Genomic DNA, 11,165 nt, shown 5'->3' with positions numbered 1-11,165 from the left:
AGGCCTTTATAAAATAGGCCCAGTGCGCGTAACCTTTTTAAAATCTGGCCCATATTTTATTGCATTTGATATTCCACATTTCCTTTAAATAGCACAAAAACAAACATATGGCAAATAATATCCAACATAAACAGTCAGTGATTGAGAGAAAATGACTTGGGCTTTGGACAAAGGGGCCTGGTAATTAAAAAAAAAATAATAATAATAAAAAAAACTTGGCTAATTGTAAATGAAGGCTCATAGCACCATAGCCCAATAGAGGCTGGTTCCAGTTGAGTTGGAAGCCCAAAAAGAGAAGGAAGAAACTGCTGGCTAAAAAAAAAAAAAAAAAAAGCAAAACAAATATTCAAATACTGTAGTTTTCATCTTTGCATATTATTTGCAAAACAAACTTTTAATTTTTCAGTCAACCATAGACACATTTTAGTATGAGCCTATGGCTTTTGCATTATTAATTTTTTTTATAACTAAAATTCACCCATTTACATTTAGCTGTAAAAAAAAAAAAAGAATCTAATTGCATCTTTTGTTTCCTGATGACTGTTTTCAGTAATCGGTATTGCACGTTTCTTTCATGGCAGTGTGTTACAGATGTGAGCATTGTTCCTGGCTGCCATGAGCTGAGCAGCTGCCTATCCAGACTCTTTGCTCCAGGTGCGAACTGGAAAAACCTGTTTCTGTTGGGGGTTTGGGACTCCCAGTCGCTCATTGGCCAGGGTATGTGACAGAAAGTTAGATAAGGTGGCGCCTCTGTGATGTCACTGCCCACATAGCCCTGTTCCTCTTGGTTTATTGCCCGGAGGCGCTCTGCGAGCTGACTAGACTTTTGTTTGCAGCCCTTCAGTTAGATTGGTGCGGGACAAAGGCGGACTCCGTGTGCTTGCGCGACGGGGGGCTCTATGAGAACATCCGTTTCTGCTGCCAGACCAGAAGCTTGCTTTATGTGGCTACTGTACAGCCTTCGGTTATTAACAAGGCAAGGCTGAACAGGTATGATATATATTTGGCTTTTCTTTTAATATTCGCAAAACAATTCCCGATCTGGAGGGTGGGGGAAGAGCTGCATGGCAATGGTAACTGTTTGCATCAGCTTTCCAGTGTTGTGCCAATAAGCCTATTTATTTAGGATAAGCTATGCCAGCGCAGTACACTAGTTCCATGCTAATTATTACACAGTTGGAAAAAAGAAAAACCCCTAACTCCTCTCTCTCGCTTTTGTAGGAAGAGGTTTTTACTGAGCATGGATCGGCTGTGCGACAGGTGCCTGCAGTTACTGCAGGACTTTGTGAGTTTTGTCCGAAGAGCGTCCTCTGGTCTGGTGCAGCAGATCAAACAGTGCCTGCTTCGGCTAAGCGAATGCTGCTGCTTCAGGCGCAGGAAGTACAATGTCAGACCGCTCTACCGGCCTGTGCTGGAACAGCACGAGAAGGAGGCGGCCCGGGAGTTTCTAAGGCACATCGAGACGGGTGAGGCAGGCTTCCCAAACCTGTCCTGGTGACTCCAGAGTCCAGGTTTCGGGATATCCATGATGAATGTTTACGGGTTATGTTTGCAGATATCGGAGACCTGGTATATGCAAATTTAGCTCATGCATATTCATTGAAGATATCCTGAACACAACCCCCTCCCCCCCCCCCCCTTTATTGAATGTGCATGAGATAGATCTGCTTATAACTGAAGCGGTGTGCACACAAACTTCTCATGCACATTCATTAGGGATAACTTGAAAACGTAAGCGGATTGGTGTCCACAAGGATTGGAGGTTGCCTACCCTTGGCTGGGGTGGCAATAGGACAGGTTTAAGAAGTCCTGGGATAAAGGCTACCTGAAGGGAGTAGGGAAAATACTCCAAACCATAGATTGTTGTTGTTGGAGCTGTGCTGTTTGGGCTTTTTATCCAGTTCACTGATTCAACTCTTTACTGATTCAGCTGTCATTTTTCCTGAAATACTCATGAGAGAATGATTTAATTTCTGGATGTTCTGCCTGACTGATTATTTGCATTATTAAAAAAAACAAAACGGTGGCAAACCTGGTAAATTTAATAAAATACCGTCTAATGTCATAGCACACAAAAATATATTCTCTTGAGTGATGGCTGCTCCCTAAAGATCTGATATTTGAAGGCCTTTTTCCCATTCTGAATCTATGGGAAATGTCCTTGAGGAATCAGGCCCTGCACAGTATTTCCTGATTTGCATTTTCACCATGCACTTTTACTTCTGCTCTGAAAAATTCCTGAGCTGCATAATTGGCTGAAAAGCTCCAGATATTCAGCCAGTGGAACATTTTTCTGATGGTGCAAATAAAATAGTCATAGTAGCTTTCATAGAATATTGATTCTATGTCGCTTCCTGGTGCTACTGGATTTGCAGGCCGATGTAATAAGACATGCGCAAACAACGTGCATTCAAAGTGAGCGCCCGCTTTTTCAACATGCGCACACATCCACCTCTCCTGGGCACACGATGCTATATTTTAAAAAGCCGCTGCGTTAAAAAGCATATGGTGCCCAGGGAGCTGTGCCTGCACGCCTGCTTCCTCTCAGTGGCCCCTCTTGCCCCTTTGATAGCTGATTGGGACAGTGGGGAACAACCAGGGCTGCCAGCACACAACACCTCCCAACACACTCCAACTCATGCTGGGTAAGAATAAATCTCGCCTCCATGTGATTAGGCGACCTTGATCGCTCCCGCCACCCAGTGATCCAGGGAGGCATCTGGCTTACCTTCTCCTGTAGGTGGTTCATTTCCCCAGGAGATCCTGGAGAATGATATCGGACCGATGCAATCTTTCTCCTGCCCACCTGACAGGGAAGCAGCAGGGTGTGTCCCTGGCCTCTAGTTTGGCCCTGGGAGTGGGCAGCGGTGATAATGAAGCTGTGTTAGGGAGAGAAGTGGAAGCACCATGATGAGCTCATGGCAGCCTCCTGTGTAGGAGGAGTCACAGATACATTTTGTTTTTTTCAGGAGCCCTTGATGTTCGGGAAGACTTAACACTAGCTCAGGGTTGGCGTTAATTCTTGCATGTTAAAACATGCACGTCGGGCTCACAGGTTTTTTGGGGTTTTTTTGCATCGGGGGGGGGAAGCTAATAGCCTCATGTACATGGCATTTGCATGTGATGAGCACTATTAGTTATGCGCATTTTGGACGGGCTAATCCCCTTTTTGCATTGGGGTTAGCCTAGCACGTCCAAAACATGTGTCCAACCAAGGACTAACTGATGAGCTAGGTTGAGCTCATGATATTGCTTTTGCCTGTTCGAGTTCTCTGTGAAAGTTTGGTTGCCGCATCTCAAAAAAGACATAGTGGAACTAGAAAAGGTACAAAAAAGTTTAACCAAAATGATAAAGGGGATAGAATGGCTCCTTTAGGAAGAAAGACTAAAGAGGTTAGGGGTTCTTCAGCTTGGAGATGAGATGGCTGAGGTGCAATGTGATAGAGCTCTATAAAATCATGAGTGGAGTGGAATAGGTAAATGCAAATCAGTTGTTTATTCTTTGAAACAATAAAAAGACTAAGGGACACTGCCTGAAGTTACTTAGTAGCATATTTAAAAAAAAAAAAAAAAATCAGAGAAAATACTTTTTCACTCAATGCACCGGTAAGCTCTGGAATTCATTGCCAGAGGTAATGGCAGCATAGCTGGGTTTAAAAAAGGTTTGGACAAATTCCTGGAGGAAAAGTCCATAAACAGTTATTAGCCAGGTAGACTTTGGGAAAGTCACTGCTTATCGCTTGGCATAAGCAGTATGGACTCTATCTACTATTTGAAATCCTGCCAGGTACTTGTGACCTGGATTGGCTACTGTTGGAAACAGGATACTGGGCTTGATGGACCCTTGGCCTGACCCAGTATGGCAGTTCTTATATTGACACTTTTCCATAGAAATTTACTCCTGTGATTAATTTATTGTACTGCAAATTTCACAGCATAGAAGACATTGTGACCTTGAACAAGTCACTTAATCTTGACTCAAAGAAAGAAAGATGTTATAGAGCAGTTTGTACACTAATGGTATCATATGAATCATAAATATTATTAAAGATAGATGGTTAGTTTGGCCCAATTTTCCTTTATACACTGGACTTCTGACAATTTTTGGATCCCACATTCTTTTGCCCTGTAATACTTCTCCTCACAGGGCTATGCCAATCTGATAAACTAGTAGGAGGAGCAAGACCTATGGGAACAGTGGAAATGTAGATTCCTAGGTTTGACTGAAAATGCGACTGTCTAGAATAGACAGTGAGCTTTAGATGACACCTTCCAGCAAAAAGAACACACTGCCACACATTGGTGGGATCAGGTACATTAAAGGGGAAGTAAATATTTGTATATTTTTGTAGAGGCATCACTATATTGGAAAAATCATTAAAAATTATCTTTTGAACTGGTTATATTTGGCCCGATGATTATACAAGACCCATAAGAACATAAGAAAATGCCATACTGGGTCAGACCAAGGGTCTATCAAGCCCAGCATCCTGTTTCCAACAGTGGCCAATCCAGGCCATAAGAACCTGGCAAGTACCCAAAAACTAAGTCCATTCCATGTAACCATTGCTAATGGCAGTGGCTATTCTCTAAGTGAACTTAATAGCAGGTAATGGACTTCTCCTCCAAGAACTTATCCAATCCTTTTTTAAACACAGCTATACTAACTGCACTAACCACATTTGCTGGCAACAAATTCCAGAGTTTAATTGTGCGTTGAGTAAAAAAGAACTTTCTCCGATTAGTTTTAAATGTGCTCCATGCTAACTTCATGGAGTGCCCCCTAGTCTTTCTACTATCCGAAAGAGTAAATAACCGATTCACATCTACCCGTTCTAGACCTCTCATGTTGGTCTCCTTTGAACATCAATTGTGTTTTAAATCCAAAGGGTGGTATGATGGTCCTACTCTAAGTTAATTTATTTTTGTGAAATTTTGTTAATTTGTTTTTGCAACACGTGTTTGTTTTTTTGATAGATTTTTTCATTTGCAATATTTACTTGGCTCTTTAAATTGTGACACATTATAAGCTGGCAGTGTTCAAAACAATTAACCTTTATCTTTAGTCACAGTTCCTTTCCTGGTGGTCCACTGTGGGCCTGGAGCGCCCCCTAGGCTCTTGGCCTAGTGATAGCCATTTTTCAAAATGGCTTCGGCCATTCCTATCACATAATTGGAATAAAGGCCGGGCCTGGCCAGCTGTTGTCATTTTGAAAACTGGCCGCCGCTGGGCCCAGAGCTCCTGAATTAGATTAGCTACAATCTGCAAGGAATAGTTTTGAATTGTGGGATATAAGATTTGTTAAATAAACAAATAAACTAAAATGATTTTGTCATTAACTTCAAATCAAATAACACTACTCGCAATTTTTTTTCGCAAGCTGCACTAACCGATTTGCATACTATTGAATATTAATGAGCCATTTAGCATGTATGTGCATGCTAATCAGCTCATTTAAATACATATGGAGCCAGAGCCAAAATAACATGGGGTATATCAAATACCTCTCCAGAGACCATTTACCGTGCGGTAAATGGCCCACTGCGGCTTTATGAAATTTATTTGTTTATATTCCACTTTTATAGGTCCTTCAAAGCAAATTACATTCAGGTACTGTAGGTATTTCTCCGTCCCCAGAGGGCTTACAATCTATCACCTAGAAACACTAAGCCGTGATGTTTTTTCATGGAAGGGGGCCCCAATATCACAGGAGGGTGTCGATGCGATAGTGGGGCCCCTTCCCTGAAAAAAACATCACGGCACCATGGCGCGTTGTTTCGTCTCACTGCCAAACACTATAGGACAAAACAACACAGCTTGTGGGCCCTTAGGTGTGATGGTGGCCCCCAACCGCAAGGAACTGCCATTGCCTTAAAGGGTCGGCCGCTGAAACTGGCAAAAAGTAAAAGTTAATCAGGGGCCAGGGCTGACCCCTGGCTCAACCTGGGCTACCGCCGGAAGCAGCCCAACATCTCAAAGTAAAAAAAAAAAGTGAACCTTGATGCATGGCGACGGCCCCACCCCTCTACCCTCTCCAAATAAATAGAGCCCCCCCCCACAAAGGTATTAAGTTAAATCCCTGGGGTTCAGGGGGACCCCTATCCCAATAATAAAGTAAACTTGTAGTGTGACCCCCTGGGCTGTCCCACCTCCTCTTCAAAAGTATTAAGTTAAATCAATGGGGTTCAGGGGGACCCTCCCCCACACCCCCCGAACCTTTAAAATGATGAGAAACTCCTGGGATGAGGGACGGGGTGCCCCCTTGCACCCGGCTTGGTCGACACACTTTTTCAAAATAGCGCCAACCTGACCTTGCTCCATCACCTGATAGAAGCAAGGTCCAAGGATGGGACGTGGCCTAGGTCCGATTCCCAGACCCTGCCCCCAGTCACATTACAGGGGCAAGGTCAGGTTGGCGCTGTTTTGAAAAATGGCACTGACCAGGCTGGGTGCAAGGGAGCACTCTGGGCCCCATCGCTGGAGTTTCTTGTTATTTTAAAGGTTTGAGGGATGCAGGAGGGGTGTAAAGATGTCGGGGGGAGAGTCCACTGAACCCCAATGATTTAACTTAACACCTCTGGGGGTGGTGGTGAGGAGGCCCTATTTATTTGGAAAGGACGTTGTTGGGGGGTGGGAGCGGGCCATCACTGTGTGTCAAGGATCATCTTTTTTTTTTTTTTTACTTTGAGGTGTCGGTCCTGACCCCCCCCCTCCCCGTTCAACTTTTTATTTTGGCCACAGTAATTTTTTTAAGAGTTTGCATGGCCCTTTAAATGTAATGCAGGAGCCTCGGGACCCACGTTAGGATCCCAGGGCTCCCATATTACATTTACCAATTTCCCAGGAGGTGGTGTTGTTTTATCGTGGCTGACCACTTTCTCAGTCAATCGCGAAAAATTATTAATATCAAATTGCCTATTTATTTAATCATTTAACAAGCATTTTTTGCACACCACACGTGAGTTACAAAATAATATGTATAAAGTTCAATACACAGAACACACAATCAATGCACCGTACATATACATATAAAATAAAATAAAACATTTAAAATAAAAAGCGCAGATTTTAATACATGCTATCAGAATCTGCCCATTGTAGTGAGAAAAACTAGTTGGTAAAAACTGACTTCCATTGCATTATTCATGCATGCAAATTGCCTGCAAAGCAAGTTATTGTAATAGGGGAGGGAACCTGGGCAGGGTCATGCAAATTATTGCATATATCACATAATATATGCTGTTTAATGCAAATTAGAGCACAAATGTGTCTTAATGCATCACCTAGAAAGTTTGTGCCTGAGGCAATGGAGGGTGAAGCAATTTGCTCAAGGTCACAAGGAGTGGCAATAGGATTTGAATCCTGGCTTCCCTGGTTCACAGCCCACTGTTCTAACCTCTAGGCTATTCCTCCACTCCATAGCAAGGTGCGCTTGGAAATTCTTCTTAATCAGGCCAGTGGCACCCAATATAATTGGGACTATTTCTGTATCTTTCCATCATATTTTCATGGTCTCCCATTGCATCTGTTGGTGCTTAAAGATCTTTGCTTTCTCCATACGATCTACAGAATTGCCACTGGGTAGTGACATCTCTGTCAACAGTGCCGTCCTTGTGTTTTTCTCCTTCACCACAATATCTGGTTTTCTAGCATCAATCTTCCTGTCAATTGGGACAGGATTGTCCCAGGTGATCACAACTTCCTTATTCTCTTCTGTTAGGTTTGAACTCCCAGTGCTTTTCTGGTACATCAGTGTTGTAATGTTTACATAGTTTCCAATGAATAAGCTGTGCCACCTTGTTGTGCCTTTCTGTATACAGGCCTTCTGACATAAGCACATCACATCCAGTTCTGTTCCACAGAATATGCATTTGTCTGTTTTACTTTTTTCTATGCTGGCTGTGAACCATCTTGTCCATAGTCTACTATCCTGTACTGCAATTATCAATCTGTCATCTATAGGTTTGACTTCACCTCTCACTGCTGTGTCTAATCTTGATCTACTTGGGGTTCTGGAATAGTTCTCTGTACTTTCCACTGTATTTGTTCTTCTGCCTTGTTTGCAGGTGCAATTCTTTAAAAAGATTTTCTTTCTCTTGTTTTGCTAATTCTGTAGCTTCTTTTCCTTCATTTACTAGTGGATTTTAGTCATTCTCTTAATTCACCAGAACAATTGTGCAAGTTTAAGGACTGAGATTGATGAGGCTGCTTGCTTGCTTTCATACTTCAGCACCATTTGCGTATTGGATCCACTAATGCCATTAAACATTAAGGATGTGAATATCGTACGATATTTTCAAAATCGTCAGAAATCGGGGGCTCCCCCAAAACGATAGGAAAACCCCACGATATTGCTCGTGGGGGTTCTCATCGTTTTGGGGGAGGGCAGGAAAAATGGCACACAAAAATAACCCCTAAACCCACCCTGACCCTTTAAAACTAATCCCTTAGCTTCCCCCACCCTCCCAACCCCCCAAAAACATTTTACAGGTACCTGGTGGTCCAGTGGGGGGTCCCAGGAGTGATCTCCCGCTCTCGGGCCGTCGGCTGCCACTAATAAACATGGCGCCGATGGCCTTTGCCCTTACCATGTGACAGGGTATCCGTGCCATTGGCCGGCCCCTGTCACATGGTAGGAGCACTGGATGGCCCGCGCCATTTTTATTAGTGGCAGCCGACGGCCCGAGAGTGGGAGATCGCTCCCGGGACCCCCACTGGACCACAGGTACCTGTAAAATGTTTTTTGGGGGGGTCGGGAGGGTGGGGGAAGCTAAGGGATTAGTTTTAAAGGGTCAGGGTGGGTTTTTTGTTTATGGGCTCGGCGCAGCTGATAAACAAAACTGCGATTGGGCCGGACGAAAAAAAACCATGATATGAATTGGAACCGGAATCCGAACCGATTCCGGTTCCGATTCACATCTCTATTAAACATGCCCGAAGGCATATTATGGTAGCTCTAAATTTGTAATCAGTTTCAATAGGACCCACTCCGCCTTCAACTCTAGGGATATAAAATCTCAGCATATACTGATTCTTATAGATTACCTGATAAGCACAGAGGAGCTTTCTTGTTTTTACATTCAAGATATTTATTTAACTTTCTATACTGACATTTATGATACAAATAAATTTATGGGGCCAATCTGCTATTCCAAAGCTGTATGATAGTGCAGGAATTAGCTGATTAATAGCTTGTGTCTTATTCCATGCTGTTAAGGCACTTTTCAATATCAGTTTCATTTTCCTATAGTACTCTTTACTAGAGATGTGATTTGGCCCAATCTTTTGGTTCGACCTTCGTTATCTGCCTGCCGCAGGAAATTTTGATTTCCCACGGTTCAGGCTGATTTTTTCGTCTGTCCCCCCCCCCCCAAAACGATGCCTGAAACCCGCCCCAACCCTTCAGGTTTAATGTATTTGACAAAGGTAACGCATAAGTTCCTGCAAATTTTGTTTAAATGTAAACCGATGTGATATGTAAAATCGAACACCGGTATATAAAAGTAAAAAAATAAAATAAATAATTAATTAATTGCAACCCCCCCCACCCTCCCGACTCCCCAAGACTTGCCCATTCCCCCCCCCCCCCAAGACTTACCGAAAGTCCCTGGTTGTCCAGCGGGGTCCCGGGAGCGATCTCCCCCTCTCGGGCCGTCGGCTGCCACTAATAAAAATGGCACCAATGGCCCTTTGCCCTTACCATGTGACAGGGGCTATCGGTATCATTGGCCAGCCTCTGTCACATGGTAGGAGCAATGGACGGCCGGCGCCATCTTAAAAAATGGTGCTCCTACCATGTGATAGGGCACAACCAATGATACCGATAGCCCCTGTCACACAGTAAGGGCAAAGGGCCATAGGCGCCTTTTTGATTAGTGGCAGCCGACGGCCCGAGAGGGGGAGATCGCTCCCGGGACCCTGCTGGACCACCAGGGACTTTCGGTAAGTCTTGGGGGGGGGGTGTTTGGGCAAGTCTTGGGGATCAGGAGGGTGGGGGGGTTGCAATTAATGAAATTTGAAGGGTTGGAGTGGGTTTGGGGTGGTTTGGAGGTTTTGTTTTTTTTAATGTGCCCTTTCTCCCCTCCCCAAAACAATAAGAAAACCAAACGAAATTTCGTGGGTTTTCTTATCGTTTCATCCCCCCCTCCCCTGAAACGCGACGAAATATTGTCTCTGTTTTGTCACAAACGAATGCACATCCCTACTCTTTAGTAATTCTTTTCTCTCAGTACTCTATGCCAAATTTCTCCACCTTCCTGTACTTCTAGATATTTATATTCACCTTCCTGCTCCAGTTCATTTGTATTTCAGATTTGCTTAATTTTTCTTTAAGGAAATTTGCCTTAATATATTTGTCCAGGCCAAATGTCATCCTGATGATATGGCTTCTTAATGATATAAATATTCATCATATAATCACCATAATTTTAAATTGGGCTATAGAGCCTTGAGCCTTCATGCAGAACAACTCGGGGATGTTCTCCCTGTTTACATCCCCTCCCTATTCGCTTAATCTCATTAATTGTAGTAACAGTCCTCAGCTGGGGTCAGGGCCACCGAAAAGGGTGAGCGAGTTGGGTAGCTACCCAGGGCACCAGACGAGGACGGGGCATCGTGCTGCTACCATTGTTATCACAGCAGAAGGAAGTTCCTCTGTGGCCACTTCTGCATGGCTCCATCTTTAAAGGAAGCCACATCATCCGAGGGCCCCCTCTTCAGACAGTTTTGTGCCATTAGAGAGAGAAGGGGGGGGGGGGGGGTTTCTCCTGACTGGCCAAGTCATGGGAGAGGACCCCACCAGCTGTGTCACTTGAAGGGGATCCCCCTCCTCATGACCAGCCGGGGCACCTTTAACTTCGGCAATGAGCTTGGTTGGGGGCTGTGCACCAGGGCTCTCTCTGGATTGCTGGGATGGCCTCCCCCAGGGAGCTGGCAGTGCTACCTCTATAGACTTTTTTGAGTGTTTGAGAGAGAAACTTTCAGCTATTATTTCTGATTTGGCTCTGAGGTAAAACAAAACATCTAGGTATGATTAACAATTAAAAAAAGGAAAAAAAAACAAAAAACAATTACAATTATTTGTTCATAATCGGGGTAATTTTCATAAGTAACCACATTGATGCAAAGTCCACAGATACTGTTACCCACGGGCTGAAGAGAAGGT

The 11,165-nt window shown here is 43.9% G+C and overlaps 1 protein-coding gene across 2 annotated transcripts in view; it reads left to right on the top strand.

Moving 5' to 3' along the window:
• Nucleotides 1–780: 780 nt before the first annotated feature.
• Nucleotides 781–11,165, top strand: part of LOC115088337 (vacuolar protein 8-like) — a 95,740-nt gene continuing 85,355 nt past the window's right edge. Inside the window, exons 1-2 of one of the 2 annotated variants that reach the window (XM_029596500.1) lie at nucleotides 781–990; nucleotides 1,222–1,466. In XM_029596500.1, the coding sequence (XP_029452360.1) occupies nucleotides 1,241–1,466 (226 nt within the window). In that variant the 5' untranslated portion in view covers nucleotides 781–990; nucleotides 1,222–1,240. The remainder of the gene's footprint in view (nucleotides 991–1,221; nucleotides 1,467–11,165) is intronic. The other variant, XM_029596501.1, reaches the window with a different exon arrangement.

Source organism: Rhinatrema bivittatum, chromosome 3, assembly GCF_901001135.1.
Source record: "Rhinatrema bivittatum chromosome 3, aRhiBiv1.1, whole genome shotgun sequence".
Lineage (NCBI taxonomy): Eukaryota > Metazoa > Chordata > Amphibia > Gymnophiona > Rhinatrematidae > Rhinatrema > Rhinatrema bivittatum.
This window is presented reverse-complemented; position numbering and strand designations above follow the sequence as displayed.